This window comes from Coregonus clupeaformis, chromosome 8 (assembly GCF_020615455.1).
Source record: "Coregonus clupeaformis isolate EN_2021a chromosome 8, ASM2061545v1, whole genome shotgun sequence".
NCBI classification, from domain to species: domain Eukaryota; kingdom Metazoa; phylum Chordata; class Actinopteri; order Salmoniformes; family Salmonidae; genus Coregonus; species Coregonus clupeaformis.
Window position 1 is genome coordinate 8,774,192 of NC_059199.1, and position 21,204 is coordinate 8,795,395.

Below are 21,204 nucleotides of genomic sequence, written 5' to 3' on the forward strand. Positions count from 1 at the left end.
TCCCCACATGGAGAGAAACCTCCACCAGTACAGTTTTATAGTGAAATAGACAGGCACCACCCACATCTGGAGCAGGGTTACCAGCTGGGAAGGAAGGAAGGAAAGAAAGAAAGAAAGAAAGAAAGAAAGAAAGAAAGAAAGAAAGAAAGAAAGAAAGAAAGAAAGAAAGAAAGAAAGAAAGAAAGAAAGAAAGAAAGAAAGAAAGAAAGAAAGAAAGAAAGAAAGAAAGAAGAAAGAAAGAAAGAAAGAAAGAAAGAAAGAAAGAAAGAAAGAAAGAAAGAAAGAAAGAAAGAAAGAAAGAAAGAAAGAAAGAAAGAAAGAAAGAAAGAAAGAAAGAAAGAAAGAAAGAAAGAAAGAAAGAAAGAAAGAAAGAAAGAAAGAAAGAAAGAAAGAAAGAAAGAAAGAAAGAAAGAAAGAAAGAAAGAAAGAAAGAAAGAAAGAAAGAAAGAAAGAAAGAAAGAAAGAAAGAAAGAAAGAAAGAAAGAAAGAAAGAAAGAAAGAAAGAAAGAAAGAAAGAAAGAAAGAAAGAAATGTCAGGTGTGTGTGTCGGTGTGTGTGTCTTCAATCACATACACATTTCCAGTGGATGTTTCTGGATGGGGCAAAATCAGTCATACACATTGGCTGGCTCCTGTAACCCACCATTTTGGATCCAGCCCACCCAGCCAGTCGCCGGCTGCTGTACTCACATTGTATGAGCGGTTGTGCCGCTGCTTCCACTGTACCAGGACGATCTGAGCCACCACTAGTGTAGCGATGAGGATGAGCACCATCTCTGCATGCATGGCCTCATGGCCCCGGTGCTTCACGTGCAGACGCTCATGCTGTACTCTGGGGGGAGAGAGATGGGCAGGGGGAGGGAAGGAGAGACAGAGAGAGGATAGGAGAGCGATAGAGAGAGAGAGAGAGAGAGAGAGAGAGAGAGAGAGAGAGAGAGAGAGAGAGAGAGAGAGAGAGAGAGAGAGAGAGAGAGAGAGAGAGAGAGAGAGAGAGAGAGAGAGAGACAGAGAGAGAGAGGAGAGAGACAGAGAGAGAGAGAGAGAGATAGAGAGATAGAGAGAGAGAGAGAGAGAGAGACATCAGAATGGGAGCAGTGTCAAAAATAACTTCCATGAGCTTCTCTGAGCTCTGGTCTTGTGGGACACTGGAAATAGTCATGTACCAGGACGTCAGGCTCATATTCACTACATACCAAACAGAGGAAAACGGTATCACAAGCGTAGGGACACACTCTCCCGAAGGAAGGGGGTAGTGTAGCGAGTAGTGACCTTAACCCAGTAACTACTGACCTCGTCAAAAGGTTCGGATCTCTTGGCGTAATGGCTAAGGTGTTGGGTTGACAGTCGATGACTATTCCTGGAATTCACTACAATAGGTACCAGAGATATACAGTGCATTCGGGAAGTATTCAGACCCCTTGACGTTTTTCACATTGTTACGTTACAGCCTTATTCAAAAATCTATTAAATTGTTTTTTTCCCCCTCATCAATCTACACACAATACAACATCATGTCAAAGCGAAAACTGTTTGTTTTTTTATTTTAGCAAATGTGTAAAAAATTAAAAACAGAAATACCTTATTTACATAAGTATTCACACCATTTTCTATGAGACTCGAAATTGAGCTCAGGTGCATCCTGTTTCCATTGATCATCCTTGAGATGTTTCTACAACTTGATTGGAGTCCACCTGTTGTAAATTGAACTGATTGGACATGATTTGGAAAGGCACACACCTGTCTATATAAGGTCCCACAGTTGACAGTGCATGTCAGAGCAAAAACCAAGCCATGAGGTTGACGGAATTGTCTGTAGAGCTCCGAGACAGGATTGTGTCGAGGCACAGATCTAGGGAAGGGGTACCAAAACATTTCTGCAGCACTGAAGGTTCCCAAGAACACAGTGGCCTCCATCATTCTTAAATGGAAGAAGTTTGGAACCACCAAGACTCTTCCTAGAGCTGGCCGCCCGGCAAAACTGAGCAATCGGGGGAGAAGGGCCTTGGTCAGGGAGGTGACCAAGAACCCGATGGTCACTCTGACAGAGCTCCAGAGTTCCTCTGTGGAGATGGGAGAACCTTCCAGAAGGACAACCATCTCTGCAGCACTCCACCAATTAGGCCTTTATGGTAGAGTGGCCAGTCAGAAGCCACTCCTCAGTAAAAGGCACGACAGCCCGCTTGGAGTTTGTCAAAAGGCACCTAAAGGACTCTCAGGCCATGAGAAATACGATTCTCTGGTCTGATGAAACCAAGATTGAAGTTTTGGCCTGAATGCCCAGCATCACGTCTGGAGGAAACCTGGCACCATCCCTTCGGTGAAGCATGGTGGTGGGAGGATCATGCTGTAGGTTTGTTTTTCAGCGGCAGGAACCTGGAGACTAGTCAGGATCAAGGGAAAGATGAACGGAGCAAAGTACAGAGAGATCCTTGATGAAAACCTGCTCCAGAGTGCTCAGGACCTCAGAATGGGGCGAAGGTTCACCTTCCAACAGGACAACGACCCTAAGCACACAGCCAAGACAACACAGGAGTGGCTTCGGGACAAGTCTCTCAATGTCCTTGAGTGGCCCAGCCAAAACCCGGACTTGAACCCAATCTAACATCTCTGGAGAGACCTGAAAATAGCTGTGCAGCGACGCTCCCCATCCAACCTGACAGAGCTTGAGAGGATCTGCAGAGAAGAATGGGAGAAACTCCCCAAATACAGGTGTGCCAAGCTTGTAGCGTCATACCCAAGAACACTCGAGGCTGTAATCGCTGCCAAAGGTGCTTCAACAAAGTACTGAGTAAAGGGTCTGAATACTAGTTTGTTTTTAATACATTTGCCAAAATTTCTGAAAACCTGTTTTTGCTTTGTCATTATGGGGTATTGTGTGTAGATTGAGGAGGGGGAAAAAACAATTTAATCAATTTTAGAATAAGGCTCTAACGTAACAACATGTGGAAAAAGTGCAGGGGTCTGAATACTTTCAGAATGCACTGTATATAGCAATACCGTCCGACTGTCCAATCAAGGGTTCTATATATCAATACCGTCCGACTGTCCAATCACGGGTTCTATATATCAATATTGTTTGACTGTCCAATCATGGGTACAATTGAACGTTAGAATGGGCAAAACGAGTGACCTAAGCGACTTTGAGCGTGGTATGATCGTCGGTGCCAGGTGCACCGGATCCAGTACCTCAGAAACAGCCGCCCTCCTGGGCTTTTCATGCACGACAGGGTTTACAGTCCTGTGGGCGAAAACAGCTCGTTGATGAGAGGTCGAAGGAGAATGGCAAGAATCGTGCAAACTAACAGGCGGAGCCACAAACAGGCAAATAACGGCGCAGTCCAACAGCGGTGTGCAGAACGGCATCTCGGAACGCACAACTCGTCGGTCCTTGTCACTGATGGGCTATTGCAGCAGACGACCACACCGGGTTCCACTCCTATCAGCTAAAAACAAGAAGAAGCGGTCACCAACCCTGGACAAATGAGGAGTGGAAAAACATCGCCTGGAACATGCGCAGTCCCCAGACCTCAACCCAATAGAGCACCTTTGGGATGAGATGGAACGGGCCGTTCGCAGTGTTTATTATGTAGCACCAATCTGCAGCAACTTAATGACGCCATCGAGTCAGCATGGACAAACATATCTGTGGAACGTTTCCAACAACTTGTAGAATGTCCCGAAGAATTCGGGTTGTTCTGGAGGCAGAGGGGGGTCCGACCCGGTACTAAATGGGTGAACTTAATAAACTGGCCGGTGAGTAACAATACTGGGTTCTATATGAGATATTTAAGCAATAAGGCACGAGGGGGTGTGGTATATGGCCAATATACCACGGTTAAGGGCTGTTCGTATGCACGACGCAACGCGGAGTACAGCCTGGATACAGCCATAAGTTGTGGTATACTGGCCGTATACACCCCCAAAGCATAATGTTTCCACCTCCATGTTTGACGGTGGGGATGGTGTTCTTGGGGGTCATAGGCAGCATTCCTCCTCCTCCAAACACGGCGATTTGAGTTGATGCCAAAGAGCTCGATTTTGGTCTCATCTGACCACAACACTTTCACCCAGTTCTCCTCTGAATCATTCAGATGTTCATTGGCAAACTTCAGACGGGCCTGTACATGTGCTTTCTTGAGCAGGGGGACCATGCGGGCGCTGCAGGATTTCAGTCCTTCACGGCGTAGTGTGTTACAAATTGTTTTCTTGGTGACTATGGTCCCAGCTGCCTTGAGATCATTGACAAGATCCTCCTGTGTAGTTCTGGGCTGATTCCTCACCATTCTCATGATCATTGCAACGCCACGAGGTGAGATCTTGCATGGAGCCCCAGGCCAAGGGAGATTGACAGTAATTTTGTGTTTCTTCCATTTGCAAATAATCGCACCAACTGTTGTCACCTTCTCACCAAGCTGCTTGGCGATGGTCTTGTAGCCCATTCCAGCCTTGTGTAGGTCTACAATCTTGTCCCTGACATCATTGGAGAGCTCTTTGGTCTTGGCCGCGGTGGAGAGTTTGGAATCTGATTGATTGATTGCTTCTGTGGACAGGTGTCTTTTATACAGGTAACAAACTGAGATTAGGAGCACTCCCTTTAAGAGTGTGCTCCTAATCTCAGCTCGTTACCTGTATAAAAGACACCTGGGAGCCAGAAATCTTTCTGATTGAGAGGGGGTCAAATACTTATTTCCCTCACTGTACCACGGCTTTCAGCCAATCAGCATTCAGGGCTCAAACCACCCAGTTTATGAATAGCATTATACCATGGCATGGTTGAATATTCGTTTCTGATTGGCTTGAAGGGCATTCTAGAGCGTACATTATTTCCCTATAATGCACGGTATAGTGTACCACAGTATGAGTCATAATACCCATAAAACCTAGTGGTCAAACAAGGAAATATAAAATATCAATATATTCGCCTGCATTTACCCCCCAAAAGGAAATGCTAATTAGCTGCTAATGTGGCTATCATAAAGAATAAGAAATGCCAATATGATCTGGACGAATTAAAGCAAAGGTAAAGATCTTGAAATGAACTATCTAATATTAGCTAAATTTAGTAATGAATAAATTGGCTACATTTCTTTAAATTTACAATTCTGTGAACAGTCTTGTGCAAGTTTTAAATTGACACAATACCTGTTAGAAAAGGTGTCAGCTAGAGATGTCGTGCAGGAGCTTGCTGGGACTTGTAGTCTTGCATGTTGTCTACTTTCATGCTAATTAGCATTTTCGAATCTGAGAGTAAATAGAGACGAATATATTGATAAAACAACACCTTGTTCGAGATACATTTACATGATTAGCAAAACTTGATGCCAGGGTAAGCCTACACGAAACACAGCCCTTATTTTAAGTGTTTCTAAAATCCCCTATGGGAAAAATGAATGGTGGAAAACGACTGAAACCATTTCCCTGTTTGACCGCTAGGTTTTATGGGTATTATGACACCTCCACTGTGGGCCTCTATATCAGCATGGTAGAATTCAATGGCTATATTTCATTCTTACATGTTCTATGGTTCAGCTGCTTTTGAAAGCAAAAGTCGAATTGAAAACATTGGCATGTGTAATTCGATTTTCATAATAGCAAACTGATGATTTGCTAAACTAGCAAGTCTGTTTGTTTGGTTACCACGGCAACTACTGTCGCTATCTAGTCAACTTGCTAGCTACTTCAGTGGATGTTGAAAACATTTCTAGCGGCAAATGAACACATTTCTTATTCAATTACAGCCATGGTATAAAAGGGATCATCAACTCAGAGCTCTATGCGTTCTCTGGAAAATAATATAACACGGTGGAATGAGCTGTGCCTGGTTTTCTCCAGACATGGTGCTTTGCATTCAGGCCCAAAGAGTTCAATTTTTGTCTCATCAGACCACAGAATCTTTTACCTTATGGTCTCAGTTATTTCACGTGTCTTTTTGCAAATCCAGGCGTGCTGTCATGTGCCTTTTTCTCAGGAGTGGCTATAGTCTGGGCAATTTTCCCATAAAGCCACAATGGTGAAGTGCTGACAGGTTCTCCCATCTAGGCCAAGGAACACAGTGGTCACCTCCCTGGCCAAGGTCATTCTTGCCCCGGTTGCTCAGTTTGGTCGGACAGCCAGCTCTAGGCAGAGTCTGGTATAGTTTCTGCTCTGACATGCACTGTCAACTGTGGGACCTTTACATAGACAGGTGTGTGTCTTTCTAAATCATGTCCAAATAATTGAATTGGCCGCAGGTGGACTCAAATCAATTTGTAGTGACATCTCAAGGATGATCAAAGGAAATTGGATGCACCTGACCTCAATTTGGAGCGTCATAGCAACGGGGTCTGAACACTTATGTACATTTAATATTTCCCATTTGCACACATTTCTAAAAACATGTTTTCACTGTCATTATTGGGTATTGTGTGTAGATGGGTGAGAGAATGTCTTTGTTCTTTAACCCATTGTGAATTCAGGCTGTAACGCAACAAAATGTGGAACAAGTCAAGGGGTATGAATACTTTCTCACTGTCCAATTATTGGTTCTATATGAAGACTTACTTCCAGTTCTCTCTGTAAGTCATTTTCAAGAGATCCCCCTAGAAGAGAGCGAGAGGGGGAGAGGGGGAGAGAGGGAGAGAGAGAGGGGGAGAGAGAGAGGGGGAGAGAGGGAGAGAGAGAGGGGGAGAGGGGGGAGAGAGAGAGAGAGAGAGAGGAGAGCGAGAGAGAGAGAGGGGGCGAGAGAGAGAGGAGAGCGAGTGAGAGAGAGAGGGGGAGAGGGGGAGAGAGAGGAGGAGAGAGTGAGAGGAGAGCGAGAGAGGGGGAGATGGAGAGAGAGAAAGTTCCATTAGAACACACCAAAACCTACACATATCTAGGACTAAATATCAGCAACACAGGTAGCTTTCACATGGCTGTGAACGAGCTGAGAGACAAAGCAAAAGAGCATTCTATGCCATTAAAAGGAACATTCAAATTGAAATTCCAATTAGAATCTGGCTCAAAATTTTCCAATCAGTTATAGAACCAATTGCTCTATATGGCAGCAAAGTATGGGGTCCGCTCTCTAAATTTACCAAATGGGACAAACATCCAATCGAAATACTGCATGCAGTGTTTTGCAAGACTGTATTGCAAGAGCAAAGAAAAACTCAAAATAACGCATGTAGAGCAGAATTGGGCCAATTCGAATAGAAAAAAGAGCCATCAAATTTTACAACCATCTAAAAACAAGTGACCCCAAAACATTCCATCACACAGCTCTACTATGTCAAGAGATGAAACAAGAGAAGAGTCCCCTCAGCCAGCTGGTTCTGAGACTCAGTTCACTAACCAAAACCAACCTCATAGAGCCTCAGGACAGCACTCAGAAAATCTGGCCCAACCAAATCATCACAAAGCAAAAAGAAAAATATATCACCTATTGGAAAGACACCACAAAAAATCAAAGTAAACGTCAATGCTATTTGGCTCTAAACAGACAGTACATGGTGGCAGACTATCTGACCACTGTGACTGATAGAAAACTGAGAAAAACACTGACTAGGTACAGACTCAGTGAGCACAGTCTGGCTATAGAGACCGGTCATCACAGGCAAACCTGGCTGCCCAGAGAGGACAGGCTGTGCTCCCTCTGCCCCCGGGGAGAGGTAGAGACAGAGCTGCATTTCCTATTACACTGTGACAAATACTCAGACCTAAGAGAATCTTTCTTTCCCAAAATTATCATTCAGTACAAAGAATTTGAAACTATAAAAGAAAATCAAATATTTATTGGGTGAAAAGCCTAAATGTGTCCTCCTGCCACAACCTGAGGGACAGCCAGTGAAAAGTGTAATGTAATGTCAATAATATTTCCTGTTTTGGTTTTGTTTTGGCTTTCATAGCATGTAATGTGTCTTCTCAGTCATGTTGAGACTGGTCGACTACTATTGCTTTAATGTATTGTTATTCTCATTAATATTGTTGTTGTAGTTGCTGCTAATGGTAATCCCATTTCCACTACTACTATTATTATTGCTGTTGGTCCCACCATTTTTGTTATATGTATACTTTGACAACGTAAGTAATTTAACTTTCCATGTCAATAAAGTCTACTGAATTGAAATTGAATCGAGAGAGACAGAGACAGAGACAGAGACGAGAGAGAGAGAGAGAGAGAGAGAGAGAGAGAGAGACCCCCCCGGACCTACACATAGAGGACCCCCGCCGAGAGGACCTACATCCAGACCACAGCACCACATCCACACCAATTAACTCCCCCCAAGTCAACCATGCCCACACCCCATTTAGGCCACCTCAGATCAGACCTATGCCCCTCCTACCCACCCCAAGCCCCCCACTCCCGCAAAGAGGGCCTCAACATGAAAGTCACACATACGCCCAGGCCGTGAGCAGGCAAACAGGCCCAACCCCCACTCTTACACTAGCCCAAGCCAATGGCATGTACAAGATGCTCAGCAGGCTCTGCTCACACTTACTGGCCTGAGGCCAAACCACACAACCAACAACATTAGACACTTTATGGAACACAAAGCCTTCACTATTTCATCCTGGAATATCCAAGGCCTGAGGTCATCTGCCTTTGGCCTAAAGAGCAGGAACCTGGACTTCACCAAATAAATTGAAAATACAGACTTTGTCATCCTACAAGAAACATGGTATAGAGGAGATGGACCCACTGGTTGCCCTCTAGGTTACAGAGAGCTGGTAGTCCCATCCACCAAACTACCAGGTGTGAAACAGGGAAGGGACTCAGAGGGTATGCTAATTTGGTATAGAGCAGACCTAACTCACTCTATTAAATTAATCAAAACCGGAACATTTTACATTTGGCTAGAAATTCAAAAGGAAATGATCTCAACAGAGAAAAATGTCCTCCTTTGTGCTACCTATATCCCCCCACTAGAATCCCCATACTTTAATGAAGACAGTTTCTCCATCCTGAAGGGGGAAATCAATCATTTCCAGACCCAGGGACATGTACTAGTCTGTGGCGACCTAAATGCCAGAACTGGACAAGAACCTGACACTCTCAGCACTCAGGGGGACAAACACCTACCTGGAGGTGACAGCATTCCCTCCCCCATATGCCCCCCTAGGCACAACTACGACAACATAACCAACAAAAACGGGTCACGACTCCTGCAGCTCTGTCGCACACTGGGTATGTACATAGTCAATGGTAGGCTTCGAGGGGACTCCTATGGTAGGTACACCTATAGCTCATCTCTTGGCAGTAGTACTGTAGACTACTTTATCACTGACCTCAACCCAGAGTCTCTCAGAGCGTTCACAGTCAGCCCACTGACTCCCCTATCAGATCACAGCAGAAAACCTAAACAGTATATTTGACCTCTCAGCTTCCCTATCAAATCAAAAAATCTCTAACAGAAAACCAAAGAAAAGTAACAACAGTGATAAATGGTTTGATGAAGAATGCAAAAACCTAAGAAAGAAATTGAGAAACCTATCTAACCAAAAACATAGAGACCCAGAAAGCCTGAGCCTACGCCTTCACTATGGTGAATCACTAAAACAATACAGAAATACACTACGGAAAAAGAAGGAACAGCATGTCAGAAATCAGCTCAATGTAATTGAAGAATCCATAGACTCTAACCACTTCTGGGAAAATTGGAAAACACTAAACAAACAACAACACGAAGAGTTATCTATCCAAAACAGAGATTTATGGGTAAACCAATTCTCCAATATTTTTGGCCCTATAATAAAGAACAAACAGCAAAAAATATATACTGTACCAAGTTAGCTAGCTGAATAACTAAGTTAGTCTATTCCTAGAAAACATTGAACCGCTGTAGTTTACAACAATTATAGTTTCTGAGGTGGAAGTTGGGAGAGTTATATTTGAGTCTTTCAGTGAAACGTAAGTGAGGGAGGCCCCGCTCTCTCGCTTTCCCAGATTTTTAGTTTAGTTCATTTCATTCCGATCTCCTTTGCACTATTGTAGCCTTTTCTGTAGCCTTGATAAGTTCCTTTCCTGAGGATGGCTCAACCCTCACAGTTCTGAGTGACTTTAACGTCCACCTTTGACTAATTTCTCTCTGCCGCCTCCTTTCCACTCCTCTCCTCTTTTGACCTCACCCTCTCACCGTCCCCCCCTACTCACAAGGCAGGCAATACGCTTGACCTCATCTTTACTAGATGCTGTTCTTCTACTAATCTCACTGCAACTCCCCTCCAAGTCTCCGACCACTACTTTGTATCCTTTTCTCTCTCGCTCTCCTCCAACACTACTCACTCTGCCCCTACTCAGATGGTAATGCGCCGTAGCAACCTTCGCTCTCTCTCTCCCGCTACTCTCTCCTCTTCCATCCTATCATCTCTTCCCTCTGCTCAATCCTTCTCCCTCCAATCTCCTGATTCTGCCTCCTCAACCCTCCTCTCCTCCCTTTCTGCATCCTTTGACTCTCTATGTCCCCTATCATCCCGGCCGGCTCGGTCCTCCCCTCCTGCTCCGTGGCTTGACGACTCATTGCGAGCTCACAGAACAGGGCTCCGGGCAGCCGAGCGGAAATGGAGGAAAACTAGACTCCCTGTGGACCTGGCATCTTTTCACTCCCTCCTCTCTACATTTTCTTCCTCTGTTTCTGCTGCTAAAGCCACTTTCTACCACTCTAAATTCCAAGCATTTGCCTCTAACCCTAGGAAGCTCTTTGCCACCTTCTCCTCCCTGCTGAATCCTCCTCCCCCCCCCCTCCCTCTCTGTGGATGACTTCGTCAACCATTTTGAAAAGAAGGTTGATGACATCCGATCCTCGTTTGTTAAGTCAAATGACACTGCTGGTCCTGCTCACACTGCCCTACCCTATGCTTTGACTTCTTTCTCCCCTCTCTCTCTAGATGAAATCTTGCGACTTGTGATGGCCGCCCGCCCAACAACTTGCCCGCTTGACCCTATCCCCTATTCTCTTCTCCAGACCATTTCCGGAGACCTTCTCCCTTACCTCACCTCGCTCATCAACTCATCCTTGACCGCTGGCTATGTCCCTTCCGTCTTCAAGAGAGCGAGAGTTGCACCCTTTCTCAAAAAACCTACACTCGATCCCTCCGATGTCAACAACTACAGACCAGTATCAATTCTTTATTTTCTCTCCAAAACTCTTGAGCATGCCGTCTTTAGCCAACTCTCTTGCTATCTCTCTCAGAATTACCTTCTTGATCCAAACCAGTCAGGTTTCAAGACTGGTCATTCAACTGAGACTGCTCTTCTCTGTGTCACGGAGGCTCTCCGCACTGCTAAAGCTAACTCTTTCTCCTCTGCTCTCGTCCTTCTAGACCTATCTGCTGCCTTTGATACTGTGAACCATCAGATCCTCCTCTCCACCCTCTCCGAGTTGGGCATCTCTGGCGCGGCTCACTCTTGGATTGCGTCCTACCTGACAGGTCGCTCCTACCAGGTGGCGTGGCGAGAATCTGTCTCCGCACCACGTGCTCTCACCACTGGTGTCCCCCAGGGCTGGGTTCTAGGCCCTCTCCTATTCTCGCTATACACCAAGTCACTTGGCTCTGTCATATCCTCACATGGCCTCTCCTATCATTGCTACGCAGACGACACACAACTAATCTTCTCCTTTCCCCCTTCTGATAACCAGGTGGCGAATCGCATCTCTGCATGTCTGGCAGACATATCAGTATGGATGACGGATCACCACCTCAAGCTGAACCTTGGCAAGACGGAGCTGCTTTTCCTCCCGGGGAAGGACTGCCCGTTCCATGATCTCGCCATCATGGTTGACAACTCCGTTGTGTCCTCCTCCCAGAGTGCAAAGAGCCTTGGCGTGACCCTGGACAACACCCTGTCATTCTCCGCTAACATCAAGGCGGTGACCCGATCCTGTAGGTTCATGCTCTACAACATTCGGAGAGTACGACCCTGCCTTACACAGGAAGCGGCACAGGTCCTAATCCAGGCACTTGTCATCTCCCGTCTGGATTACTGCAACTCGCTGTTGGCTGGGCTCCCTGCCTGTGCCATTAAACCCCTACAACTCATCCAGAATGCCGCAGCCCGTCTGGTGTTCAACCTTCCCAAGTTCTCTCACGTCACCCCGCTCCTCCGCACACTCCACTGGCTTCCAGTTGAAACTCGCATCTGCTACAAGACCATGGTGCTTGCCTACGGAGCTGTGAGGGGAACGGCAACTCCATACCTTCAGTCTCTGATCAGTCCCTACACCCAAACGAGGGCATTGCGTTCATCCACCTCTGGCCTGCTGGCCCCCCCACCTCTGCGGAAGCACAGTTCCCGCTCAGCCCAGTCAAAACTGTTCGCTGCTCTGGCACCCCAATGGTGGAACAAGCTCCCTCACGACGCCAGGACAGCGGAGTCACTGACCACCTTCCGGAGACACTTGAAACCCCACCTCTTTAAGGAATACCTGGGATAGGATAAAGTAATCCTTCTACCCCCCCTTACCCCACCCCCCTAACAAAAATAAAAAAACATATTGTAAAGTGGTTATCCCACTGGCTATAAGGTGAATGCACCAATTTGTAAGTCACTCTGGATAAGAGCGTCTGCTAAATGACGTAAATGTAAATGTAAATGATCAAATGCAAATCTTAGAATCAACTATTAAAGACTACCAGAACCCACTGGATTCTCCAATTACATTGAATGAACTACAGGACAAAATACAAACCCTCCAACCCAAAAAGGCCTGTGGTGTTGATGGTATCCTCAATGAAATGACCACAAATTAGAATTGGCTATACTTAAACTCTTTAACATCATCCTTAGCTCTGGCATCTTCCCCAATATTTGGAACCAAGGACTGATCACCACAATACACAAAAGTGGAGACAAATTTGACCCCAATAACTACCGTGGGATATGTGTCAACAGCAACCTTGGGAAAATCCTCTGCATTATCATTAACAGCAGACTAGTTCATTTCCTCAGTGAAAAAAATGTACTGAGCAAATGTCAAATTGGCTTTTTACCAAATTACCGTATGACAGACCACGTATTCACCCTGCACACCCTAATTGACAAACAAACAAACAAACCAAAACAAATTAGGATCTGGCTAAAAACACTTGAATCAGTTATAGAACCCATTGCCCTTCATGGTTGTGAGGTCTGGGGTCCGCTCACCAACCAAGAATTCACAAAATGGGACAAACACCAAATTGCATGCAGAATTCTGCAAAAATATCCTCTGTGTACAACGAAAAACACCAAATAATGCACGCAGAGCAGAATTAGGCCGATACCCGCTAATGATCAAATCCAGAAAAGAGCCGTTAAATTCTATAACCACTTAAAAGGAAGCGATTCCCAAACCTTCCATAACAAAGCCATCACCTACAGAGAGATGAACTTGGGGAAGAGTCCCCTAAGCAAGCTGGTCCTGGGGCTCTGTTCAAAAACACAAACAGACCCCACAGAGCCCCAGGACAACAACAACAACACAATTAGACCCAACCAAATCATGAGAAAACAAAAAGAGAATTACTTGACACATTGGAAAGAATTAACAAAAAAACAGAGCAAACTGGAATGCTATTTGGCTCTAAACAGAGAGTACACAGTGGCAGAATACTTGACCACTGTGACTGACCCAAACTTAAGGAAAGCTTTGACTATGTACAGACTCAGCGAGCATAGCCTTGCTATTGAGAAAGGCCGCCGTAGGCAGACCTGGCTCTCAAGAGAAGACAGGCTATGTGCACCACTGCCCACAAAATGAGGTGGAAACTGAGCTGCACTTCCTAACCTCCTGCCAAATGTATGACCATATTAGAGACACATATTTCCCTCAGATTACAGCGATCCATAAAGAATTAGAAAACAAACCCAATTTTGATAAACTCCCTTATCTACTGGATGAAATACCACAGTGTGCCATCACAGCAGCAAGATTTGTGACCTGTTGCCACAAGAAAAGGGCAACCAGTGAAGAACAAACACCATTGTAAATACAACCCATATTTACGTTTATTTATTTTCCCTTTTGTACTTTAACTATTTGCACATCATTACAACACTGTATATAGACATAATATGACATTTGAAATGTCTTTATTCTTTTGGAACTTCTGAGTGTAATGTTTACTGTTAATATTTATTGTTTATTTCACTTTTGTTTATTATCTACTTCACTTGCTTTGGCAATGTTAACATACGTTTCCCATGCCAATAAAGCCCTTAAATTGAAATTGAATTGAGAGAGAGAGAGAGAGAGAGAGAGAGAGAGAGATGAAAAGAGCGAGAGAGCGAGAGAGAGAGAGAAAGAGAGGAAAAGAGAGAGAGAGAGAGAGAGAGAGAGAGAGAGAAAGAAAGAGAGAGAGAGAGAGAGAGACAGAGAGAAAGAGAGAGAGAGAGAAAATGAGAGAGAGAGAGGAAAAGAGAGAGAGAGAGAGAGGTGGGGGGTTGTTACAAACAAGAGAAAAGAGAATACAGGGTCGTATTCATTGCGGAAACCGTTTACCATTTACCAAACGGAAGCAAACAGAGCAAAACGACAGTTTCTATTGGACAAATTCAGCTAGGTCCCGCCCCATTTCGTCCTGTTTGCTTCCGTTTAAGAAACGTTTTTGCTACAGAATCGGCGTAATGAATACACCCCAGAACTGTGTAGCCTATTTCTTAACTAAGTGAAGTCAAGAGATCTAGCTCGCTAACTAACCTAGATTATGTGTTGATGATAACTGTCTACAGTAGGTGGTTAACTAGCGCTGATCTAAAAACACTAACATCAAAATCAGATGATTTTCTAGCTATGCATCTATCAAGCAAACGTGTGGAGAAGGGCTGAATCCAAGACGCATTTTGTATGTGGCCACACACCCAGTCGTAGTAGAATAATCTAGCAACCTATTTAACTCTGGGATACTGAGGGAATATCACAAATCTACCTAGATATTTTCAGGTTACACACAACAACACAAGGGAACTGCTAGAGCTAGCTAGCATGTCGCTTACAACCACGTTATGCATGCAGTCAATTCACCTGATTGTAACATAGCTAACGTGAATTGGTAGCTAGCGAACAATAAGACAGGCCGTTCTAAGCAGTAGCTAACAATATAAGTGTTACCTGGGGTTGCACTCCAGCCATCTCTCCTGCTGGTGTTGTAGCTAACTAGCTAGCCAGCTCGCTAAAGACAGCTAAACACCGGCCCCACACAAAGCTCCTGCATTCTCCATTTAGACACTGACAGCCGAGCTGCGCTGCCAACGTAACAATTCCACTTACATTTCGTAGTTTACGTAAAACGGCCTCACAGAAAAGCGTAAAAAGGTGCTTGATCGATTTATTTTTTATTTGATTTAACCTTTATTTAACTAGGCAAGTCAGTTAAGAACATATTCTTATTTACAATGACGGCCTACCAAAAGGCATAAGGCCTCCTGAGGGAAGGGAGCTGGGATTAAAATTATATATATATAGGACAAAACACACATCACGACAAGAGAGACACCACAACACTACATAAAGAGAGACACCACAACACTACATAAAGAGAGACCTAAGACAACAACACAGCATGGTAGCAACACAACATGACAACACAGCATGGTAGCAACACATGACAACACAGCATGGTAGCAACACATGACAACAACATGGTAGCAACACATGACAACACAGCATGGTAGCAACACATGACAACACAGCATGGTAGCAACACATGACAACACAGCATGGTAGCAACACAACATGACAACACAGCATGGTAGCAACACATGACAACACAGCATGGCAGCAACACAACATGACAACACAGCATGGTAGCAACACAACATGACAACACAGCATGGTAGCAACACATGACAACACAGCATGGTAGGAACACATGACAACACAGCGTGGTAGCAACACAACATGACAACACAGCATGGTAGCAACACGTGACAACACAGCATGGTAGCAACACAACATGACAACACAGTATGGCAGAAACACGTGACAACACAGCGTGGTAGCAACACATGACAACACAGCATGGTAGCAACACAACATGACAACACAGCATGGCAGCAACACAACATGACAACACAGCATGGTAGCAACACATGACAACACAGCATGGTAGCAACACATGACAACACAGCGTGGTAGCAACACAACATGACAACACAGCATGGTAGCAACACAACATGACAACACAGCATGGTAGCAACACAACATGACAACACAGCATGGTAGCAACACGTGACAACACAGCATGGCAGCAACACAACATGACAACACAGCATGGTAGCAACACATGACAACACAGCATGGCAGCAACACAACATGACAACACAGCATGGTAGCAACACGTGACAACACAGCATGGCAGCAACACAACATGACAACACAGCATGGTAGCAACACATGACAACACAGCATGGTAGCAACACATGACAACACAGCGTGGTAGCAACACATGACAACACAGCATGGTAGGAACACAACATGACAACACAGCGTGGTAGCAACACATGACAACACAGCATGGTAGGAACACAACATGACAACACAGCATGGTAGCAACACAACATGACAACACAGCATGGCAGCAACACATGACAACACAGCATGGTAGCAACACATGACAACACAGCATGGTAGCAACACATGACAACACAGCATGGTAGCAACACATGACAACACAGCGTGGTAGCAACACATGACAACACAGCATGGTAGGAACACAACATGACAACACAGCATGGTAGCAACACAACATGACAACACAGCATGGCAGCAACACAACATGACAACACAGCATGGTAGCAACACATGACAACACAGCGTGGTAGCAACACATGACAACATAGCATGGTAGGAACACAACATGACAACACAGCATGGTAGCAACACAACATGACAACACAGCATGGCAGCAACACAACATGACAACACAGCATGGCAGCAACACAACATGACAACACAGCATGGTAGCAACACATGACAACACAGCGTGGTAGCAACACATGACAACACAGCATGGCAGCAACACAACATGACAACACAGCATGGTAGCAACACATGACAACACAGCGTGGTAGCAACACATGACAACACAGCATGGTAGCAACACATGACAACACAGCATGGTAGGAACACATGACAACACAGCATGGCAGCAACACAACATGACAACACAGCATGGTAGCAACACATGACAACACAGCATGGTAGGAACACATGACAACACAGCATGGCAGCAACACAACATGATAACACAGCATGGTAGGAACACATGACAACACAGCATGGCAGCAACACAACATGACAACACAGCATGGTAGCAACACAACATGACAACACAGCATGGCTGAAACACATGACAACACAACACGGTAGGAACACATGACAACACAGCATGGTAGCAACACATGATAACAAAGCATGGTAGCAACACAACATGACAACACAACACAGCATGGCAGCAACATGACAACACAGCATGGTAGGAACACATGACAACACAGCATGGTAGCAACACATGACAACACAGCATGGCAGCAACACAACATGACAACACAGCATGGTAGGAACACATGACAACACAGCGTGGTAGCAACACAACATGACAACACAGCATGGTAGCAACACATGACAACACAGCATGGTAGCAACACAACATGACAACAACATGGTAGGAACACAACATGACAACACAGCATGGCAGCAACACATGACAACACAGCATGGTAGAAACACAACATGACAACACAGCATGGCAGGAACACAACATGACAACACAGCATGGTAGCAACACAACATGACAACACAGCATGGCAGCAACACAACATGACAACACAGCATGGCAGGAACACAACATGACAACACAGCATGGTAGCAACACAACATGACAACACAGCATGGTAGGAACACATGACAACATAGCATGGTAGGAACACATGACAACACAGCATGGTAGCAACACATGACAACACAGCATGGTAGCAACACATGACAACACAGCGTGGTAGGAACACATGACAACACAGCATGGTAGCAACACATGACAACACAGCATGGTAGGAACACAACATGACAACACAGCATGGCAGGAACACAACATGACAACACAGCATGGTAGCAACACAACATGACAACACAGCATGGTAGGAACACATGACAACATAGCATGGTAGGAACACATGACAACACAGCATGGTAGCAACACATGACAACACAGCATGGTAGCAACACATGACAACACAGCGTGGTAGGAACACATGACAACACAGCATGGTAGCAACACATGACAACACAGCATGGCAGCAACACAACCTGACAACACAGCATGGTAGGAACACATGACAACATAGCATAGTAGGAACACATGACAACACAGCATGGTAGGAACACAACATGACAACACAGCATGGCAGCAACACAACATGACAACACAGCATGGTAGGAACACATGACAACATAGCATGGTAGGAACACATGACAACACAGCATGGTAGCAACACATGACAACACAGCATGGTAGCAACACATGACAACACAGCGTGGTAGGAACACATGACAACACAGCATGGTAGCAACACATGACAACACAGCATGGTAGCAACACATGACAACACAGCATGGCAGCAACACAACATGACAACACAGCATGGTAGGAACACATGACAACATAGCATGGTAGGAACACATGACAACACAGCATGGTAGCAACACATGACAACACAGCATGGTAGCAACACAACATGACAACACAGCATGGTAGGAACACATGACAACACAGCATGGTAGCAACACAATATGACAACACAGTATGGCAGAAACACATGACAACACAGCATGGTAGGAACACAACATGACAACACAACATGGCAGCAACACATGACAACACAGCATAGTAGGAACACATGACAACATAGCATGGTAGAAACACAACATGACAACACAGCATGGTAGCAACACCACATGACAACACAGCATGGTAGGAACACAACATGACAACACAGCATGGCAGCAACACGTGACAACACAGCATGGTAGCAACACAACATGACAACACAGCATGGTAGGAACACATGACAACACAGCGTGGTAGCAACACATGACAACACAGCATGGTAGCAACATATGACAACACAGCATGGTAGCAACACCACATGACAACACAGCATGGTAGCAACACCACATGACAATACAGCATGGTAGCAACACATGACAACACAGCATGGCAGCAACACATGACAACACAGCATGGTAGGAACACATGACAACACAGCATGGTAGGAACACATGACAACACAGCATGGTAGCAACACAATATGACAACACAGTATGGCAGAAACACATGACAACACAGCATGGTAGGAACACAACATGACAACACAGCATGGTAGCAACACATGACAACACAGCATAGTAGGAACACATGACAACACAGCATGGTAGGAACACAACATGACAACACAGCATGGTAGCAACACATGACAACACAGCATAGTAGGAACACATGACAACACAGCATGGTAGAAACACAACATGACAACACAGCATGGTAGGAACACAACATGACAACACAGCATGGTAGGAACACATGACAACATAGCATGGTAGGAACACATGACAACACAGCATGGCAGCAACGCAACATGACAACACAACATGGCAGCAACACATGACAACACAGCATGGCAGCAACACAACATGACAACACAACATGGCAGCAACACATGACAACACAGCATAGTAGGAACACATGACAACATAGCATGGTAGAAACACAACATGACAACACAGCATGGCAGCAACACATGACAACACAGCATGGTAGCAACACCACATGACAACACAGCATGGTAGGAACACAACATGACAACACAGCATGGTAGCAACACCACATGATAACACAGCATGGTAGCAACACCACATGACAACACAGCATGGTAGCAACACATGACAACACAGCGTGGTAGCAACACAACATGACAACACAGCATGGTAGCAACACAACATGACAACACAGCATGGCAGCAACACATGACAACATAGCATGGTAGCAACACATGACAACATAGCATGGCTAAAACACGTGACAACACATCATGGTAGCAACACATGACAACATAGCATGGTAGCAACACATGACAACACAGCATGGTAGGAACACAACATGACAACACAGCATGGCAGGAACACATGACAACACAGCGTGGTAGCAACACATGACAACACAGCATGGCACCAACACATGACAACACAGCATGGTAGCAACACAACATGACAACACAGCATGGTAGGAACACATGACAACACAGCGTGGTAGCAACAACATGACAACACAGCATGGTAGCAACACATGACAACACAGCATGGTAGCAACACATGACAACACAGCATGGTAGCAACACCACATGACAACACAGCATGGTAGCAACACATGACAACACAGCGTGGTAGCAACACAACATGACAACACAGCATGGTAGCAACACATGACAACACAGCATGGTAGCAACACCACATGACAACACAGCATGGTAGCAACACATGACAACACAGCGTGGTAGCAACACATGACAACACAGCATGGCAGCAACGCAACATGACAACACAACATGGCAGCAACACATGACAACACAGCATGGCAGCAACACAACATGACAACACAACATGGCAGCAACACATGACAACACAGCATAGTAGGAACACATGACAACATAGCATGGTAGCAACACATGATAACACAGCATAGTAGGAACACATGACAACATAGCATGGTAGAAACACAACATGACAACACAGCATGGCAGCAACACATGACAACACAGCATGGTAGCAACACCACATGACAACACAGCATGGTAGCAACACAACATGACAACACAGCATGGTAGAAACACAACATGACAACACAGCATGGTAGCAACACCACATGACAACACAGCATGGTAGGAACACAACATGACAACACAGCATGGCAGCAACACGTGACAACACAGCATGGTAGCAACACATGACAACATAGCATGGCACCAACACATGACAACACAGCATGGTAGCAACACAACATGACAACACAGCATGGTAGGAACACATGACAACACAGCATGGTAGCAACACATGACAACACAGCATGGTAGCAACACATGACAACACAGCGTGGTAGCAACACAACATGACAACACAGCATGGTAGCAACACCACATGACAACACAGCATGGCAGCAACACCACATGACAACACAGCATGGTAGCAACACCACATGACAACACAGCATGGTAGCA

General features: G+C 45.1%; 1 protein-coding gene across 2 annotated transcripts in view; it reads right to left on the reverse strand.

The window, feature by feature from the left end:
- rnf175 (ring finger protein 175) overlaps positions 1–15,197 on the reverse strand; it is a 27,520-nt gene extending 12,323 nt beyond the window's left edge. Inside the window, exons 1-5 of one of the 2 annotated variants that reach the window (XM_041882310.2) lie at positions 15,047–15,197; positions 6,540–6,577; positions 5,142–5,240; positions 690–831; positions 1–84 (exon numbers count right to left, since the gene is read on the reverse strand). The exon at positions 1–84 is cut by the window's left edge and continues 71 nt beyond it. In XM_041882310.2, coding sequence (XP_041738244.1) covers positions 1–84; positions 690–785 — 180 coding nt within the window. In that variant the 5' untranslated portion in view covers positions 786–831; positions 5,142–5,240; positions 6,540–6,577; positions 15,047–15,197. The remainder of the gene's footprint in view (positions 85–689; positions 832–5,141; positions 5,241–6,539; positions 6,578–15,046) is intronic. The other variant, XM_041882309.2, reaches the window with a different exon arrangement.
- Between the last annotated feature and the right edge of the window lie 6,007 nt (positions 15,198–21,204).